This window comes from Coccomyxa subellipsoidea (genome assembly GCF_000258705.1).
Source record: "Coccomyxa subellipsoidea C-169, whole genome shotgun sequence".
In the NCBI taxonomy this organism is placed as follows: domain Eukaryota; kingdom Viridiplantae; phylum Chlorophyta; class Trebouxiophyceae; family Coccomyxaceae; genus Coccomyxa; species Coccomyxa subellipsoidea.
The window spans coordinates 990153-1009753 of NW_005178036.1; the positions used below are offsets into that span (position 1 = coordinate 990153).

At 53.0% G+C, this 19601-nt stretch overlaps 6 protein-coding genes across 6 annotated transcripts; 4 read left to right on the plus strand and 2 right to left on the minus strand.

Annotated features, from left to right (window-relative positions):
• Positions 1–267: 267 nt before the first annotated feature.
• Positions 268–6445, plus strand: COCSUDRAFT_65951 (hypothetical protein; the record flags this gene model as incomplete). The annotated part of the gene is made up of 13 exons (XM_005647995.1): positions 268–401; positions 743–844; positions 962–1119; positions 1400–1596; positions 1877–2064; positions 2310–2458; positions 2806–3057; positions 3392–3540; positions 3766–3951; positions 4597–4761; positions 4974–5127; positions 5406–5546; positions 6228–6445. The coding sequence occupies exons 1-13, from the start codon at positions 385–387 to the stop codon at positions 6443–6445; spliced, it is 2076 nt and encodes a 691-aa protein (XP_005648052.1). The 5' UTR covers positions 268–384.
• A 414-nt stretch (positions 6446–6859) lies between these two features.
• On the minus strand, positions 6860–8685 carry COCSUDRAFT_63045 (hypothetical protein; the record flags this gene model as incomplete). The annotated part of the gene is made up of 5 exons (XM_005647996.1): positions 6860–7010; positions 7338–7549; positions 7914–8112; positions 8374–8495; positions 8602–8685. 5 exons carry the CDS (start codon positions 8683–8685, stop codon positions 6860–6862), a joined length of 768 nt encoding a protein of 255 aa, XP_005648053.1.
• A 299-nt stretch (positions 8686–8984) lies between these two features.
• On the minus strand, positions 8985–10562 carry COCSUDRAFT_63046 (hypothetical protein; the record flags this gene model as incomplete). The annotated part of the gene is made up of 5 exons (XM_005647997.1): positions 8985–9241; positions 9511–9566; positions 9658–9777; positions 9923–10101; positions 10557–10562. 5 exons carry the CDS (start codon positions 10560–10562, stop codon positions 8985–8987), a joined length of 618 nt encoding a protein of 205 aa, XP_005648054.1.
• An 872-nt stretch (positions 10563–11434) lies between these two features.
• COCSUDRAFT_41733 (hypothetical protein) lies at positions 11435–13355 on the plus strand (the record flags this gene model as incomplete). The annotated part of the gene is made up of 7 exons (XM_005647998.1): positions 11435–11521; positions 11654–11786; positions 11908–12092; positions 12239–12455; positions 12600–12661; positions 12795–12908; positions 13161–13355. The coding sequence occupies 7 exons, from the start codon at positions 11435–11437 to the stop codon at positions 13353–13355; spliced, it is 993 nt and encodes a 330-aa protein (XP_005648055.1).
• Positions 13356–14003: 648 nt separating this feature from the next.
• On the plus strand, positions 14004–17188 carry COCSUDRAFT_23522 (glutathione peroxidase). Its single transcript, XM_005647999.1, has 8 exons — positions 14004–14152; positions 14771–14893; positions 15135–15227; positions 15338–15391; positions 15490–15542; positions 15686–15759; positions 15969–16081; positions 16370–17188. The coding sequence occupies exons 1-8, from the start codon at positions 14087–14089 to the stop codon at positions 16550–16552; spliced, it is 759 nt and encodes a 252-aa protein (XP_005648056.1). The 5' UTR covers positions 14004–14086; the 3' UTR covers positions 16553–17188.
• Positions 17189–18308: 1120 nt separating this feature from the next.
• On the plus strand, positions 18309–19513 carry COCSUDRAFT_63049 (hypothetical protein; the record flags this gene model as incomplete). Its single annotated transcript, XM_005648000.1, has 3 exons — positions 18309–18521; positions 18727–18912; positions 19235–19513. 3 exons carry the CDS (start codon positions 18309–18311, stop codon positions 19511–19513), a joined length of 678 nt encoding a protein of 225 aa, XP_005648057.1.
• Between the last annotated feature and the right edge of the window lie 88 nt (positions 19514–19601).

Here is a 19601-nt window from a genome sequence, read left to right on the forward strand (position 1 = left end):
GACAGGGACGCGGAATTTCCACGTCTGCTCATGGTGGCAAGTTGGGATTGGAACTTCGCTCTTTGCCAATACGATCCGAGTATAACAAATTCTGATTTATATGAAACAGAAGAAATAAAAGGGCCTGGTATCAATAACCAATCGATATGACACGCATCGACCAACGCAAGGTATTTCTTGCATGCGCCCGCACATGACTGGCACATGACTTGCACATGGCCTTAAATTTGCAATTCTGGAGAAACCTTGGAGTCAATGGATCGAACGAGACATTTAACCTTGCTAAATTGCTATTCTTTGGCTAGACGTGAGGCCGGTGAAGTGACGATCTCTCCATCCGGCTCAAAACAAACCTGGCACACATCTTGAAATCCTTAGAAGCGGATGTTTCACCCTGTTAGGTGATTCATCTCAGGAAAATTGCTGAAATCGAGAACAGTGCATTTAAAGTATCTGTGCTGTCCCTATGCCATCTCCAAGCGTCAAGCAGATGCCTGACTGAACGGGGAGCAACAGCATAAGTTGAAAAGGAAGGAAACAATGAGGAGCCAATCACCTCAGACACCTGAGCGTGCTCGACATTCGAGGTGGAAAGATAGTAATTGCTTTAAGGTCTAGTGAAGAGCTGATTCACAGCAGTAGCAAGGCAGCAGTCGACCTGCAAAGGTCAATACAGCCAGCTCCAAACCGACAATTCCTGTATCTGCGATGCTCACACTGCACATGCATGTGGTCTTTGCAGGAATCCTAGTGGTGTGTCCAAGGTGGTTTCGTTTGCCGATGACGACAGCAGTAATTCCAGCTCTCGCCAGTACTCTCCTGCTGCCCTCGAACAAATCGACAGGTAACTTGTGTCTGCCCTATCAGCAAGTATACTTTATAATATTGTGCTTGTCATAGGTCTACCATTGGAGCCAACTAGCTTCAAATTGCTCAAAGGGGAGCTTGTTGTATTGAACAGTGGCAAGAAGCGCCGAGCTACTCCCGCCGGCAAATTCAACGCTCTGTTCCGACGCGGGACGCCCAAGACGGGCAATGCTCCGGAGGCGTCGGCCCGATCCACAGCCAGGCGGTCCTACCATAACAGGACGGCCTCCAATGAAGCGCTCACAACCTCCAGTAGGGTTAAGGAAGAAGCCTGTGTGCTGTCATTGACACTGCAGTCATAAGTATCCAAGCAGGTTCTGCAGAGTTGGAAAGAGCCCATCTGAAAGTATACCACCGCATCCTTGAAGATTATGTGAGCCGGCATCTGCTGGTAGCCTCCCGAGATACCAGCTCAGACAAGTTCAAGAATGCGGTGGACTACCAGGGACCAGGAAGACTGCTGCCAGGCTGTCAATTAGATGACGTGTTCCTGCTTTTTTTTGCAAGGCTGAGGGTGTGGGGGCTGGTGCAGCCGGAGCTGGAGTGAGGCTGGGGGGACTGGCCACGTTTGAGAACGGGGACTTTGACCTGAGGAGCGACCTGCACAGCCTGACGGAGAAGGGCATCGATGTGCTGCGCACCGACCTGGCAGCCCTGGACCTGGAGTGCGCCGAGGAGCTGCGCAAGTCTGTGCACGCCAACTACACACACTTCATCACCGCCTCCCAGGTTTGTGCACCCACTTTCTTGACGTATTCTGACCTTCTTTGTTTTCTGGCCTATCTTGACATGCTGAGGGCGAATGAAGACATACCATATACACCAAATAAATGAATTTGGTGACTAGGTGCTTGATGGGAGTATGCATCGACCCCTCTGCATTGGCTGCCTCCTGGACACATTGCTATAAGGCAGAAGGTGTGCAATGAGTGTGAACAGGCCACTATGCGTCGGCCCGATACGAACTCACGGAGGAGTGACAAAGGACCCATGTGTGCATCTTGTGCAGGGCGTAGGGAAGCTGGACTCTGAGATGGGGGTCCTGCGCAACTACCTGACCACGTCATCGGTGCTGGTGACCGCGCTCAAGGACGTGGCCGCCACGCGCGCAGCGCCTCTCACAGCTGCCCCCAAACGCGAAGCCGCCACCTCTACCAGCGCTGACATCGATTGGACGCAGACCACTGAGGGCCTCAGGTAGCCAGCTGCTTATCGGACCTTGCATACATGGAGCAAGACCTTTCCATGCCAGCCTGTTGGGCAGCACAGGGCAACTTGATAGGCCCTGGTTTTGGCAGCACTGCTGGCAGGATGGAGGGTAATGGGCAGCAAAGCAGTGGAAACGGGGAGATGGAGAGTCACAATGAAACCGAAAGGAAATGGGTATTTTGTGCAATGTCTTAAAAGTCTGCTGCCTGTGAGAGGGCAAGTGGTGTGCGCAGGTGGGCGGACTCGTTGGACGAGGTTGATGTGACGATAGCGGAGAGGCGTCCGCTGGATGCGCTGCAGGCGCTGCGGCGGGTGGAGAAGATGCTGACGCGGCCGCCCTCCCCCCAGTCCGACCCCCTCCACCTCAACAAAATTGTCCAGGGTGGGGCCCCGTCGTCGAATTCCTCTTGTTTATCGCGCAGAACACCAGGTGAAAATGGCGCCACTGCTCTGCACTGGGATGCCCTAGCGGGCTGCAGGGGGTGCAACTCGAGAGACTGCGGTCATACGTGACTTGAAATTCTTCAGGGCGCACATGTGTCGCATGTCAGGAGCAGCTACTCTCTGGCTTCAACTCCATGCCTGGTACTGGCTTGTCATACCCAGTGGTTCCAGAGGAATTCAAACAAACCCAGGGACCCATCCGGAAATGCATGTTGCGGGATTAATAGGGGCATACTATTGGGAGCCGGAGAAGACAGTCTTAAAATGGCAAAATCGCGTGTGCAGAGGCGCGGGCAGAGCGGCAGCTGGGGCAGCTGGAGGAGCGGCAGGCGCAGCTGGCGGCCATGTGCGAGTCAGCGCTGGTGGAGGCGGCTTCCGGGCACCTGCCGGCGGACGGCGGCGCGAGCGAGCTGCGGCTGGCGGCCGGCGTGCTGGCCTCCGTGGCCGGCAGCCCCCACGCCGCGCACCGGCTGCTGGCCGCGCACTCCGCCCGCCTCAAACGCGCCCAACAAGCCCTGCTTAAACCCCAGAACACCGGTGCGGACCTCTGTGGGACCCTGCCAGCCTCCCAAGATGCCTTGCACCATTATGAGTGTTTTTTTAGGGGACTGTGAAACTCCTGTAAATTACTCAAATTGTTCTCTGATTGTTTCAAAGCTTCCATAATTCACAGGAACCAGATGTGCTGGCTTTTGGCATGGTCCATGCATTACTGCGTTTTGGTGGCATGCCCGCATTGCACTTCGACCTTGCGATTGCAGGGACATTGGATCGGGACTCATTTCAAGCAATTTACATGACCATCAAGAGTGTATATCATGGGGGCAACTGTGAAATTGTGAAAAAATTTCAATGGACTGCTGATCGACAGGTGGGAGCGATGTGGATGGGACGGAGTACGCAGGTGCACTGTCACAGCGGGTGTTCCAGACAGTCGCATCGGCCGCGGATGACATGGCGGCAGTCTTTGCTGACGACACACCCGAGCTGTCATCGCTCTTTGTCGTCTGGGCGCTGCAGGTACTTTCAGTATTCCCCTTGCTGCTGCCAACAGCTTCTGAGTTTTTCTATAAGTTCTACACCTGACAAGCATAAGGGACCCTCCGCTTGATTTCCAGGAATTCCTTAGCATCGATTTCAAGCCCCTCGTTGAATGCACGTGCTAGGCATATTACTATTTTGCCTTGTATGTGCATCGACAGCCTGTGACCATGTTAACATGATTGCGAAACTTGGGTTGTGCAGGAGACGCAGCGGGGCGCGCTGCTGATAAAGCGGCACGCGCTGTCGCCGTTTGCGGCGCCGGCGGGCCTGAGCAGCACGGTGCAGTGCTGCAGCCTGGCGCTGGTTCACTGCCGCGCGCTGCAGGCCTCCCACAGCCTCGCCCTCGCACCCTCCCTCCTGCGCGAGCTCTGGCCCGCCTGCGACCAGGTCACCCCCGCTGCCCTGCCCCGGCTTGTTCACATTCTGGGCTGTGCTGACTTGCTCTCACTCTCAAGATGTGGTCGTAAAGAGGCACCTGCTCCCGGTCATGTGTATCCGGGACCCTGCTGATCTGCTCTCACGTTGAAGGATGCCATCATGACGTGGCATCTGCTCCAGGCCATCCAGATCATGGGTTGTGGTCATCTGCTCTCACACTTAGGATGTGGTCATAAAGAGGCACCTGCTCCCGGCTATGTGTATCATGGACTCTGCTGACATGCTCTCACACTGACGAATGAGGTCTTGACGGGGCACCTGTATATCTTGTCTGAACCATGCTGATCCGCTTTTCAAAATTAATGAGCCTGTAAAGATGCACCTGAGGCCCTGCTCTCGCCCTTCTGTTTCCTACTTTTCTGGTGGCAATGACAGAAAAGGGGCCTTGAAGATGTCTGGAGATATCCTGATTGGCATGCGTTGTGCTGCAGAGCTTGGGGCAATGGTGCCTTATGTGATGTCTTTGCTGGAGTGCTTTGACTGCTTTTGACTAGTTAACATGTGAGAGAGGGATGAAAGTGTGCCAAGTTGAATGCTCTCTGGGGCGTCGTCAAGATGATGAGAAGCTTATGCCACGGAATGTGTGGGTGTCAGGTATTGGATCGGCGGTTGCGGCGCATAGCGGATGAGTTGCGGCTGAGCGTAGCGGACGAGATTGACCGGATTGCGGCGCAGGGCCTGCCTTCTTCCGAGGAAACCGGCTGGGCCCAGCTCACTGCCGCCTTCCCCTCAGCAGACAACCTGCTCGATGAGATCCAGGTGCACTGCTTCTCTAGCTTGAAGTATATGCAAGCACATGGCTGTGGCGTGCAACAGCGATGGGCAGTGATTTCTTTTTGGAGCATATGACCGCAGAAACCTTACTGAAGCAGACAGAGGTATTCCTTGAACTATTGCTGCTCCACATTATCTTATATCAGGAGGGCACACCCGCATTCTTTTGTGCATTAGGTTGCCTGTTACGCATGCAGGCAGTTGTTCAGATCCTGGCTCCGCTGGCTGGACCGCGCGTGGCAGAGGCGCTGCGCAAAACTGTCAATGAGATGTTTGGCGTTTACACCCAAGCGCTGGCGGCTGGGTTTGCAAAGTACACCAGGCCTGACGGCACTCTTCCACCTCGATTAGGTGGGTCTCTGCATCCTTTCAGGGATTTGCAATATCCAGCCACGATTGCATGCACGTATGCAACATCATTATTTAGTGCTTGTAAGCCCGGGGATCATTGTTTTCTATCTGCATGAACTTCACTTGCGGGGCTACCCTTATATTCATCTCGGCGCTCGCTCTGCCTTGATGTGTGCATTTTACTTTCTCATTAGGCTGTTTTTGTCTGCTTGAAGTGCAAGATGTGCACTTCAAGCTGCTCTATTTGATCAAATATCATGTGTGGTGCATCTGCACAGGGCCTGCGGCTGAGCCGGCCATGGAGATAGCTGCGTCGCTCGTGGAACAATTCTTGCCAGAGTTGATGGTGCCACTGGCTGACAAGTGCGGCAGCAATCTTGATATGGCGGAGATGATGCGGCTGATTGACTGCCTGGCTGGTGAGCTGGGCATGCAACGAGCCGAACAATGAAACACTGTTGACTGTTGATTAGATTAGTTTACCATTTGTAGATGCGAAAATACTTGCATGCAGAAGGCGTATGCCTTCTGCCAAGCTTTCAAAAATGAACACTTTTGGTGTGAGAAGGGTTCAAAGTGGGACTGTGGAGTCCAATGGCCTATCGAGCTGTCTTGTTTTGACCTGACCTGTAAAAACCAGCATTAATTTCCTATTTCGGGGACGCCCTCCTCTTCGACGCTTTTCGACAATGGGTGCAATCTTTAGAACCTTCAGTGACCACTCCACAATGGCAGCACGCATGATGCTTGCACCTCTGTACATTCTTATAAATAACCATGTTCGACACTGTACAGCAGGAAAGGCTGCATCTGCCAAGCACTGTGTGTTTGCCTTTGCACACGAGCGCTCGCTAGTTTTGAAGTCTGGAAAAACGAACGATTTCCAAGCACACATCACGTGAAAACGGTTTCTTTTCCCAGATAACTTGCTCTTTAAAACACAACAGCGCTCATATACGCCGTGAAATCTGAGCGGTTGGTACTTGTAGCATCGAAATTGCAAGAATGTCACCGAGGACCGGGTGATTTGCCGACAAGCCCCCGTGAGGTACCCGACCAACGGTGCTCAAGGTCGCCTGTTCGATTCCCTGTCTCAGCAGGTTTAGATTTCGCAGATTTTTCGGATGCCCAGCCGGGCCCCGCCCCCAGTACAGCCGCTGACGGTGGAGGGGTGGGGCCTGGCTACCTGCAGCTGGAGGACTTCCCCAACACCTACACACACCTTTTGCTCCTTTCCACCTCTGTCACCATGTTTGCCGGCCGGCGCCGTTCTTCGGTCTATGGCACACATCAAGACTCTCTTGCCATGACGCTTTAGAGAGCACTGCATATTACATGAACGCATGCACCGTTATCTTTTTGTTGAAGCTGGCTTTGAACATTGTCCAATTTCTGCATGCATATGTCTGTGCCTGCAGATGGAAGCCCCACAATCTTGGGAGTGATTGTAGAAGTTGATGAGACCCTGCATTCTAGAAGCATGTTCCAACTATAGCTTACCAGAAGCAATATACGTATACGGCTCGTTCAATGTGCCCGGAGCAGCTGTCACTCAAAACAAGTATCCAACCAAATCTCAATTGTACACAACACTGATGTCACACTGAACGTTAAATTTACACAGTCTCGAGCTGCACAATGCCCTTGCATGCTGACTGCAAAGACTGGCAAGTTTCAAGCTTGCAATTGCTGCTCAATTGAGGTGCCAAGCTCTCATGGGCCTAACATCAGATCATCCGTTGAAGCCCAGGTCACCTAGAGGCAGCAGTGGGTCTGTCGCCGTGAAGAGGGCAAACAACCTCTGAGATGCCTTGGGCCCCACTCTTTGGGTCCCGCCCGGGGGCTTGAGATCCGCCACAAGATTCTCCTTCTCCCTCTGGCTCCTGCAGATAACATGCATGCCATTCTGACAGAGGCGCAACAACATGCCCATGCAGGTGAAGACAGTGTTGACGGGAGCACTTGATCGGCTTTTGGAGGAACGGCAACCATGAAAGTGAGTTTATGTGGTGCTGCCGCCAGCGTTGGCTGACATGATGCAAAGGGCATCTTGACGACTAAGGATGGCTCTTCAGGATGGTTCGCTCATTTAACATTGATGGTCCCTCTCCCTGCTGATTAGATGCAAATCCACCCTCGCACAATCCTTCCTGAACACCTGTGCTGTGAGTGCATTGCATGCAAGGAAGAGAAAGGGTGGCGAGGCACACTTGGAGGGGTCGGCGTAGATGGCCATGAGCTGGCCGAGGGAGGGGTGCTGGCTGACGATGGAGTGCGCCTGTCCGGGGGCGATGTCAACCACGTAGGACAGCGCATGGTACCAGGGCTCCAGCGCGCGGCTGCGCAGCGGGTACCGAGCAAGCGTGGCTCTCACGTTCGCCGTCCCCTTGCCGCTGCCGCCAAACTGGTGCAGGAACGAGTCCTGCACGTGCGGAGACACACATCCATTGAGAGTTTATCTGATAGTGGGAAGGTCCCCTTTATAGAAGCCCATGCCCCACACCGGAAGCAAAAGTCTGTTGAGAACCCCAATTCCTGAGAGTTGAAGGCCCACGTGGCAGGCTTGCTCAACATGCAACGTCAGACACAGGGACCTCTGCAGCAGACCACAAGGTGATGCACCGATATGTCCTAAGATAGCAAGATCCCTTGAGCAATGCAGCCCACATCAGATGAGGTCCTTGAACTTTGTAATGCAGCAACTGTCATGCTTTTAAGCAGGACAAAGGGTCCACAGAGGGGTGCATTGCTAATGGCAGCGTCAGGTGGGGCGCAGCCGTGCGCACCTGCACTTTGAAGGGCTGCGTGGCGAGGGCCTTGGTGAGCTGGGAGACATGGTCGGCGGCGGCTGCGGCGTCGGCCACGCAGCGGTGGCGCACCCCCGGCTGATCCACCACCAGACGCGCCAACACCTCCTCATACCCCGCCGCGTTGAAGCCGCCGCCTCCCGGGCCCAGCCGCCTGTAGTCCGCGTTCTGCCGCCGCCTGCGCCAGTGCACCACTCGGGGTGAGTCTTCCAGGTGGTCCCATTAAAACTTCCCAGACGAGCTGTCTCTTGGCAAAGAAGCCTGATGAGCTCTTGAGCAGCAGGTCACTGGGCTTCCAACTGCCTTCTAAGGTGAAAGGCCTTGTGAGATAGCAGCTTTTTAACCAGCTTTGAGCTTGCTGAGCTCAACAGAATCAAGCGAGAGATGTAAGCCACTTATACAGATAAGAAATACATTGAACCAAGATGGCAGTGCGCACTTGAGGTAGCTGTGCAGCCCCTCGATCAGCATCCCCAGGGTGTGGCCTGGATGCGCCGCGGCCACCCTCGCCAACACATTCTCCAGAGTGTCTTTCTCCAGCAGCGCCACCAGCTCCTCCCCCTGCACTTCAATTTGCCCAATGAGAGACCATTATGTCCTCGGCTTGCCCTTTCAATTTGAGCGAGCACGACTATGAGAAAAAGTTCAAAGGGATGGAATGGCGCACCATGATGTACAGCAGCACATAGGGAACGTCCTCGTGCTGCGGTGCATCGCCCTCGGCATCCACTGCCTGACTCGCCTGCTGCATGCAAGCACCCTCACGCATACGATTGACAATCAATGTGGATCAGACAAGCTCGAATTGCACACAGTCACTGGCCAATGCTGTGCTCAGGCCATGCTTTTGCACAGTATATCGGGTGTTTTTGACTGCAACAGAGGATGATGAGCGTCCACGGCACAATGGCGGCTGACTACAGATCTGAAACATGACTAGTCAAGTTCCATATACAGTACGCACCTAATCCTATGGATTGGAAATCGCGTGTAATTTTATAATTTAAGTAATGATATAGTCATATGTAATTCAGCCAGCACCAGCAATGCTCAGCTGGGGTGCTGGGAGATATTATTAGCTGGGCTGGCAGGGCGTGCCTGCGAGGCCTCTCCGTCTGCGCTGCGGCGGTACACGCGGCGTTTCCAAGTGAGGGACCGCAGCGCCGGCCCGAGCGGCAGCGGCCCGCCCAGGTTTACCTCGTAGCGGTACTCGTCGGCGATGAGTCGCTCCATGATGCGCAGCGTGGTCGCATGGTTCATCGCCGCCGGGCACAACACCGGCAGAATGTCCTCCAGCGCGCTCTTGCCTGTACGCGCAGCACCCCTGTCAGGACGGCTGTGGGGAGTGGGCATCAACCGGGGACTTCTGACAGCCATAAAAGGTGGCGGCTAATTGACTGGAGCCCACTCCTAAATGGAATTTCAAAAGGTAAGTGTCCAGGACGGTTGCTGGGTGAGTCATTGGGCAGGACAGTTGGCCTGTCACATTAACCTGCTGGGAAGTTGGACAGCAGCATGTATTCAGCAAAGGATGCCTGCTGAGCTACTCAAAAGAGCTGCGGGACAATGCTCTCACCGTTTTCTCGCTGCCTGTCCAGCCGCTCTTGAGCCTTTCGTTGCTTTTCCTCCTCCCTGCGCACAAATAACAACAGTCCTGAGATGCATTGTGACTTTAGTAAATAGACTTCAGCTGTCGCGAAGGTGCATCAAATCAGACGCGTACTTCTGTGCAGCCTTCTCTTGCTTTGCGCGCTCTCTGGCTGCCTTCTTTTCCTGCTTCTCTACTTCCTTTGCTGCAGCGGCTTCCGCCCTCTCCTCAGCCGTCTTGCCCCGCGCCCGCCGCCTACACCATCACAAATGCAACCCTCATCCAAATGTAAATTTCACCCTCTCATCCCTTATTACAACCATTGGCAATGGCAGATTCAAGAGTTGGGGAGACTCTCTTGTGTCCAGGGAATTGTTGGAGTGTTTCTCTGTAGCTATACTTTTGGGGCCTTGGAGGTGAGTCTGGCTCGAGGTCGCTGCTGTGCTGGGCAGGCGGTGAGGCGGGCATGAGTGGGCTGCCAGGCCTAGGCTCATCTGGGGCGGCAAGCGTGGGATCTTGCTGCTCTGGCGCCTCTGCCGCATCATGCTGGCTAGGATCCTGCTGTGATGCGTCGAAAGTCTGCGAATGCAAAAGCCATAAAAGAAACTTAGGCTTTGGCAAGCAGGCGGCAACATTGCATCTGCAAGCTTTAACACTCCATGCTCAATAATCCTGCAGAAGGCCGACGCAATCTAGCAGGTGTCCTTGTGCACACCTGTCCCTCATCATATGAAGCAAGGTACTGGGGTCTCTGACGTTTTCGCTGCCCCCGAGCGTGCCCACTACCCTCTACTTCTACATCAACGTGATGGGTCTCGGAACCTGCATTCAGATGCGGGATCTCAGTCGCAAAAGTGCTTTCCAAGGACTTTGCTGTGTCATAGGATCATCTCTGGCAGGGCGTCTTGCGGACCTGCCCACCGACGACCAGGCGGGTGTGAGTGAGTCCTTTGAGGTTGAGCGGTCTCAGGTGACGACGTTAAGTCGAAAAGGTCGTCACCAGGCAATTCCTGGGGCCTGAAAGGCACACGTACCTTCATATACATCGATGGGCACCAAGGGCCACAAATTCAGGAGAGGAACTACAGAATCTCTTCCTGATGCTATCAACATTGATCCTGCTCGCTGTTTTGGAGGCCAATTTATAATATATGCTTTAGAAGCCAAGGCATCGAACATCAGAGAGGCATATTTCGCACTTTGGCGCTTGAAGAGCGATGGAGTCCCTCAATCCCAAGTCTGCAAGCAATTCTTCCTCATCTTCTGACATCATCTTGATGAGATGTAGAGGTAGGACGAGTCGTGCAAAGGCTCTGTAGTGCAACTAAGTGAATTTAAGATTGTATTCTTCTGCACACTATCGTCCTGAAGATTAAGAACCAATCTGCATAGAATTGTTCAAAGCAGCTAAAGATGGCAGAACTTCATTCAAGGGACCATGAGGATGAGCTCTCAAAAGCATCAGGGCAGGTCACAATTGGACGGCTTGTCCAAGAATTTCCATCGGAGGTGGTGCAGCTTCATCCCCAGATGCCGTAATCTTCGAAGCTTCAAAGCGAGAGGCATGAAGCAAAACTTTTAAAAAAAATAGTCAAGTAAGATGGGAGGGCTGTGTGGTCTGTGTGGTGGATCATCCGTCAACGGAAAAAAGACAGGTGAGTACCTTTCTGTTGTGCGTAAGTTTCGATGCATCTGCGCAGCAATTGCCACTTCAAAAACAGCCCATCTTGTTTCGTTTTATTAAAGAGATATGACAATTCATCAATGTGTGCTATTTCTGTGCAATCTGTTCATACTACCATCGTGATGGTGCTGCTTGTTCGGCAACCTTTCAGTTGAGAGCCCTTCAGAGACAACGGTCAAGGCGGCACCCTCGCCCAGCACCCAAAATCCTCATGCAATTCACCGTCTCATGCTCCTCGTGGACGAAAGGGCCCGCGACAGCGACCTGAATAAGGCTGTAAGAAGGCTGCGCATGCAGGGCCAGCATGAGGTTCTGGTAAGTCTGCCCTTGCATCCTGAACTTACCGCGAATGCAGACAGAGCACAGTGTTTCATTTGGTAGCAGCAAGCGTCTCCTGGGGCTTGGGGAATTTCAGCAGCTCTGAGCGATAAGGTGGGTTACGCGCAGATTCATGAGCTGAAGAAAGACGGCGATGCAGAGAAACATGTCCGCGCAGCCTTTGACGGAGCTGCCATGAGTCCTGCTGAGAAGACCATACATGTCTTTGTGGCCTGCGGCGGTGATGCCACCGTCAATGCAGGTACGCACATGCATCCCTCGAGGTCAATGTGTCTAGCTCGCAAACACAAGATGGTCAGCTGTGCGCTGGAAGAGTGATGAGATTGTCATTTGACAAGGAAGCTTGTTTGGTGTACTGGCAGTTGCTGGCGCGCTCATAGGATGCGCAGCGCCGAAGAATTGCTGCATGGCGGTTGTGCCTCGTGGCCCGGGCCCCCATGACTTTGCCACCTTCCTGAATCTGCCTCTCAATGCCACTGAAGCGCTGGACATCGCCGCAAATGGCGACAGCGAACCCATTGACATCGGGCTCCTCAACAAAAGCCAGGTGCGTTTCCTGCATCTTCCTTGGCTCTTGGCCAAACAGATTGCACCAAATTTAATCAGCGTTCTCTCTGTTTGTGTTGGGATGGTGCTTGCTGGACTCCTTTAATGTGTTGACTTGCCTCTTTGACACCATTGATTTCCCTGCAGGTCTTTCTCAACATGGTTGTGGCTGGTTTCGCTGCCGAGCTGGATCCCAACGACGAGGCAGCAGCAGCGCCGGAAGCATACTACCCTGCGCTCGCAACAATCATCAGCCCATCAAAGGACACAGTCACAGCAGAGGGGTGCCGAGATGACAGGCAGACCACTGAAATAAACGGCGCCCTGGCATTGCTTGCCGTTGGCAACGGCGCTCACTTCTCAGGTGGGCATAATACTCCTTTCCTCCTGGAGAACCTCACCCCTTGAGCTCCAAGACAGTAGTGAAATTTCTATTGTTGGAGGGTCCCGGCCTGCACACATGCGCATCTCATAGCCCTCAATTGATGTCCAATATTTGGGATGGCAGGCGCGAACTTGGACGATGGTCTTTTGGAGGTCCTGTATGCCATGGACCTATCCAATGAGCAGGTACATCCCCTCGAAGCAGCTCTGAAACTTTGGCAGCTCAGCCAGACACTTGACACGTGCAGAGGCTGACGCCTCTGTCAGACATTCACGCAGAATCCAAAGATTCTTGCTGACTACGCCCCTCTGTGCGTAGGCAGAGCTGCTGGCGCAGGGCTTGGCGACAGGCAGCAACTCAACGAACCTGCAGCAGGACATGCACAGCATGCACGTCCCCTGGCTGGAAGTGCATGCCCCGGGCGGCCTGCAGGTATGCACTACATGACACATCCATGCCAACAAACGGCAGCAATCCTACTCCCCAAACCATTACATCACTGAGCCCTGAAGCGGGCGGAGATGGGTGCCCTTCTGGGCGCCTCAATGTTGGAGGTCAGCATTTCCGGAGCCAAGCTTGGGGTTCATGCTTACACCCCAGTCTCCCTTACTCCTGATCAATGATCACCTGTCATGAATGAAGTCTCTGAAGCAGCAGCTCAAAGGGGTGGCCTGTGGTGTGCAGCTGCGAGTGGATGGGCAGGTGCTGTTTGAGGAGGATGTGCGGTTTGAGGTGCTGCAGCGGCGCCTGCGGCTGGCGATGCCCAGCGGCGCCAACCAGGCGCGGCCCAGCCGCAGAGACCTCATCCAGCAGGCCAGGATGACGAGGCACGCGCGCAGCATCTCTGACAGCAGCCGTGGCTCGGGGAAGAACGCCTAAGAAGTGGCTGACAAGAAAATGCCTGCAGAGTTGAAGGGCCCAGGTTCCATTTGTACCGTCAGAGTTTGGATGTCTGGCAAGCGTTGTTGCTGGTGGCCATTGCCGCAGAGAACATGTTGAGGCTAGGACTCCGAGTCCCCGGAGGTCTCAGGGAGGTTGGGGCATTCATTGCTACACTTAATGCGCATTTTGAGGTGACACTGTACATTTTTTATTTCTAATTGTAAAGATGAGGTGTCAGTCGATGCAGAGCAGCATCTGATCCAACAGAATTGTACTTGCCAATGACTCGCATGGAACATGCTAGCTAGTGCACTATAGTGCAGTGTAGCAGTGTGTCAGCAGGTTCCACTGGCACCGCCGGTGCCGCACGGTGCGGCACCGGACAGTGGCCTCATGCTAGTAGTAGACGATCCTCGCGAGGGCAGGCTAAATCAACAATGGCTGCAGGCAGCATGCTTAAAAAAATTAGTAGCAGCCCACAGCAGATTGCTCAATATTCAGAATCTGCTGGCTTTAGGATCTCCTGCCCTGCAGATATCGGTAAGAACAGGTCTTATAACCTGAGGGTCCTGAAAGGGAATTGTTGTAGAGAGTTTGCACATGTTCCACATGGTTCCATGACTACAGCAGCATCTCGAAAGTGCCCTTCTGAAAGGTCAAGTACTCACACAGCAATCATCGTCCAAATCCTACCGCCTGTGGCTCACATTTGAACTCATCTGGTCAAGATGTGCAACGTTCCTTCCGGTGCCGAGGCCTACGGTAGCCTGTATGCTGCTAGCAGTTCCGACGGGGTGAGTGCGAGATCTTAACAGCATGATATGATAAGCACTTCCGCCTGCATAGGTGCCTTGGGTCCAATAGATATCGATCTCGAGACGCTCCTTCTGGTCTCAGAAGGCAGACTTTTGTGGGTTGGCGGAAACCCTCGGCCACGGGCATCGCGACTGATCTCTTTATACTTCCTAGTGCTGTCTATGTTTTTATCGCATGACCTGACTAGATAACTGTAGTTGATTACTCGGAGAACCCTAGATAGTGCAGTCTCCGCGAGGACTGCAACGGCGGGGCAGCATCACCTTAGATCGCGTTTGAATGGAATACGCGTTTGTGGAGGGTTCCACTAAATTTGTTGGATTATCTGAGGTTCAAGGGCACGTGTCCCATACTGCGATCGTTTCATGCAGGCACAGTATAGCGGAATGCCAGCTTTTGAGTATTAAGTCCAGGAGCGGTTGGCATGGCATGGCTTTAATGAAAATATCTGCGCAACAGCATCAGATCAGCCCCATAACAGTGGCAAGGGAACGATGTGACGTCCAGTGAGCATTTCGACCGAATGTGCAAATGAGGACTGGACCTGTGGATAAGATCGATTTGGTCATTCTGATTGGGAACCTTTCATAGCACAGGTGCTGCGCTTGGGCAACATCGTCCCTGACTTCACGGCAGACACCACTCATGGACCCATGAAGTTTCACGAGTGGATCGATGGATCCTGGGCAATCCTCTTCTCGCACCCGGCTGACTTCACTGTGCGCCCCTGGGAAGATGCTGTGACCTGTTTTGTGTTTGGGCAGGTCCGCTGTCAGTTTCATTGTTGCTGGCCAGCCTCTGACTGTGCTGAAGTGTTGGACAGAACTTGTCTGAGCACTTTCGGGTCCAACTCCTGTCTGGTTGCCCTTTGAGGCCGAAGTTTCTGTAGGAAAGCAGGTCAAGCAGGTTTACATGAAGCTCTGTACAGCAAAGAGAATGACACGGGGTTTGTTCTTGCAGCCCGTCTGCACCACAGAGATTGGTCGTCTGGCCCTGAAGTACGACGAGCTGAAGTCAAAGGGGGTCAAGCTGGCAACCCTGTCCTGTGACCCGGTAAGCAGATGATTGCATTTGTGCTAGCTCGCTGGTCTTAGTAAAATCATACTTTCTCTTCTGCACGATGCTGCACTGCTTGTCAGACATATTGTTGTGCATGCACACAGGTTGAATCCCATACGAAGTGGCTGGACGATGTTGTGGCGCACTGTGAGAACAAGGTATGCCCACAATCAATCCCATGCTTGTGCATGTCGCATACCACAATTTTGTCATAGAGTAGGAATCTTATATGAGTGTTTGCATGGATGTTGTGCAGGTCACCATCGACTTCCCCATTATCGCAGACCCCACGCGCGAGATTGCTGTGAAGTGAGTGCTCTTCCTTAGCTTCTCAAATTGTCAAATGCGCAAATGCGCTGGGTGCTCGCGCAGACATACCTCCTCTTAATCCCTGTGACTGCTGATAAATATCAGCGTTCGTGTAGGAAAGAATATACTTGATTGATGTGCAGGTATGGCATGATTGACCCTGAGCTGAAGGACAAGGAGGGTCTGCCCCTGACCTGCCGCGCTGTCTTCATCATTGGTGCGAAACCCCATCCTGCTGGGCCTTAGGAAGTTCTACTCTTGGTCTCACCAATGTTTGTAGGGTGGCTGTGCAAGCAGCTCGCCTGAAAGGCAGTCAGCAGCAACAAGTAATCCAGTGCAGGCAAGGAAATGCATGGGTAAAAACGGAGCCGGATTTCATTTTCAAAGGTGCACCTTTCAGAGATGGTTGTGCTTGTTGTGGAGCAGGCCCCGACAAGAAGCTGAAGCTGTCTTTGAACTACCCGGCGTCCGTGGGCCGCAACATGGACGAGATCACTCGCGTCATCGATGCCCTGCAGCTCTCAGCCAAATACTCTGTGGTGCGTGCACACACCCTTCGCCGCACGCCACCTCGAAGCCCATCACAATTCACCCCATGAATACAAGAAGACTGCAAGTGGCTGTCCTTCTTGCTCTCATTCAAGTGGATCTTGCATGTTGTGCACTGGAAAGCTTTTAGAAGACAGAGAAAAGGCAGATGAAAAGGCAGAGCTAGCGCCATTGATTGGAGAAGAAGGGCTGCGCCACAAGTCAAACATGCCAGGAACAGTCCTATATTCCCCTTCAAATTATCAGGGCTGATGGGTGGCTGTGAACGTGCTGCGCAGGCGACGCCGGCAAACTGGCCCAACAACCACGAGAGCATCGGCAAGAAGGGACAGGCCTTCCTGCTGCCCACAGTGACGCCCGAGGACGCCAAAAAGTACTTCCCCAACCACACCTCCTGCCTCGTTCCTTCTGGCATCGATTATTTGAGATTAACTCCCATCGAGAACCTGTCTACCAAGTGAGCCGCGCTCTACTTTGACAAGTGCCACGTAGCGGTGCAAGATGACAGAAAGGGCGGGTGTTCAGAACGGGCTTCGGGGACGGTAAATTAGTATCTTATCGGCAGCGCAAGGGACCGTACGTGTCAAATTGCATTCTGAATGACCGTCCTCGGGGACATGTGATACTGGCGTGGGCGCCGACTGTTCACAAGTCAAGAGTCAGTCTGGGGAAGTGGGCGCTTGCATGTGTACACCGGGGAGCAAATTTGTGGGAGGCTCAAGTCCTCCTGCCATTCGTTAGACAATAAATGCGAGCAAGCATCCCTGCAGTCCCAACTGAGGGTGGTGACTTGCAAAATTCTTTAATGGATGGTGGTGTTTGTCGCCATGTAGCTGCATGATTGCACAAGCCTTACACTAATCTTCTTCCTGTTTGTGGCGATGCCGCATGGTGTGAGGGGCTTACTATTGCATATCTTTTGTATGTTGACCGCTGAGGCGACTAACAACGAAGGCCAGTTGTATCACTACCGTCAAATGATCATTATTGGGTTGGTGTCACGTCGTGATCTACCCTAATGACTTCAGATCGTTCATTGGTGTCATCGTGTTGCAGGCATAACCAATCTGAAGTTGTAATCAAGGTTTGTTTTTGTGATGCTGGCCCAACAGAGACGCTATAAAATGAGTTTCATTGAAGGTGCTGATCACGAGGATTGCATTTCACATCTGTACAGTAACCGTCCATGCTTACATTACTGGCAGATCCAGATCATGATTAGCAGCAAGAGGCCTGGGTCACGGAGAGCAACCGCTGCTATGACAGCCGATGACATCCGATGCGAGTCACTTGCAGACCTAGCCAGCTGATCATGATCAGGGCATGCAAGGTCTGTCTGTGTGCACGCTACCAATTCTGTTTATGATGCCACAGTTGGCATCTGCTGCTCCTTCATGGCTGTATCGTGGTTACTTCTTCTTACAAGCGAAGCCCAACTTGGGCTGCCCAAGCTGGCACCTTGGGGTCTATGAAATTTCCCTCCCCCAGTCAATGATGTGATGACGTGAACCCTTTTTCAAATTCATCTGTTGATTGTCTGCATGTGATTGAGATCGACTTATTCTCATCCTCTACCTTCAGGAATTTCATTCTGTCACCGAACCATCTATCGAGAGTATTCATACAGGCCCAGCTTGGGTTGGATCATTGGCTTGGCGGGCCCTACAAAAGAATATTGGGCAGATATGTTGACCTCAAGCGTCCAGATGGAGACGATCATGGATCTGGTGGATGAAGCGAAATATTTCCTTATTCACCAATAAATTTGGCGCATCCAGGTGCTTGCCCCCAACTCTTCGCAGTCTTGTATATTTCAAGATTCTCCATCGGTTAGGTGGGAGTATTGACCTTTTCTGCTTAGTGGCATGTATGCAGCGTTGATCAAGATAACAGGAACATCGAGAAAGTGGTGCGTGCGAAGGCATGCTCAGGCATATTGTCTGTAGCAACTTGTTTTCCTGGACATCTCTGATGGCATAATCGATGTATACTCGCAGGCAGGCATGCGAAATGCGGCTGGCAAGTCTGCTTTTCCTGTTCCTGATCAGCCTGCCATACGCCTTGGCCTCACATCAGTGGGTGCCTGTGGAGAGTGTGGGGCAGCACAGGGGAGGCTACAACAGGTGGACCACGCGTCGGCTGCTCTATTCTCTGCGGATGAGTTTGAGGGGAGGCCGTACAACGCCGATACCTAAGACTGAAATCCCTGCAGTGAAAATGAAAGCAGTGGAACAGCCAAAAGTGAAGGCGCCTGACAGCAACAGCCGCTGGGAAAGCCGGCTGCCTATATTTGTGATAGGGCTGAAGCACCGGGAAGAGGAGCGCCTCGCAAAGTTTCTGTTGAAGCTGCGCTGGTACCAGGACTTGCATGTGGTGGATGCCGTGGATGGGCGCACAGTGGAGCCCACTGAAAAGATGACCAGCGGGGAGGTGTGCTCCTCATAACGTCCCCGCTGCATCTGAGCCGCTCCGGCACTTGCCCTCTCAGGATCTCTGGACCCAGAACTTTGTGCTGTCCTGCTGTTTGCCACAGTGTCCCAGTTTAACAGAGAATTGCTGTTTTTTTTATCCTTAGATGTGCAGCACAATTGCTCATCTGCAAGCTGGAAACTTATCATGTGTGTGATGCATGCAGATTGGCTGTTTTGAGTCCCATCGCAAGGCGTGGAAGAGGGTGGTGGATGAGGAGGTGAGGCAGGCCATCATCATGGAGGATGATGCGGACGTGGACCTGTCCCTGCACATGAAGAAGGTTGCAGCGTTCGTAGCGGAGGCACCGTCCGACTGGCAGGTTCTCTACCTGGGCATCAACAATGACAAGGTGCCTGTCTCCAGCATACTCAAAAATTCTCAGATGATTCCCAGAGCAAGAATGTGGTCTTGATTCGCCCGCATGTAATACCGCTTTGCAAGATGCCTGAGAGCATCAGCCAAAGTATCAACATCTCCAGCCTGCCAGCATCCATGCACGATCAGATTTCTCCAGACGCAACAAACAAGAGATTCCCCAACTGTGCAAAACCCATCCTCTCACCTCCAGACAGTGCCGATGAGAGAGCTTCCCACTCCCTATAAGTACATAATTGCAAATTAACTCCCTGAGCAGAGCAGAGCAAAACATGCTGCGGTGCATGGGTGCGCAGGACATCCGCAATGTGACGGCGACAGTGGCAGAGCCGGTGCACTACATAATGGGCACGCATGCCTACGTAATAAAAATGAGCGTGGCGGCACGGTTGCATGCGCTGAGCGAGAAGCCCCCGTACAAGGATGTCTACAAGCCGGTGGACATGTGGCTGACGGAGCAGGGGCTGAAGATCTATGTCATCAATCCGCCGCTGGTCAAGCAGCGCAACTTTGGCGACACCGACACTCAGGGCATCCGCGTGAAGACCCTCAACGCCACCCGCCTGCTCCTCTGACACAGGCAGCATTTGCACTTTTACTGGGGTTGATTTGCAGCACCAGCTGAAGGATATTCAGGGTAGAGTGCATATGGATATTGAGCAT

What these genes read in the sequence shown, in the direction of transcription:
- COCSUDRAFT_23522 (XM_005647999.1), top strand. Translation starts at nt 14,087, where the DNA reads ATGTGCAACGTTCCTTCCGGTGCCGAGGCCTACGGTAGCCTGTATGCT. An exon ending in CAACCCTGTCCTGTGACCCG is followed by an intron (nt 15,228 to 15,337) that starts GTAAGCAGATGA and finishes GCATGCACACAG; the next exon opens with GTTGAATCCCATACGAAGTG. An exon ending in ACGCGCGAGATTGCTGTGAA is followed by an intron (nt 15,543 to 15,685) that starts GTGAGTGCTCTT and finishes ATTGATGTGCAG; the next exon opens with GTATGGCATGATTGACCCTG.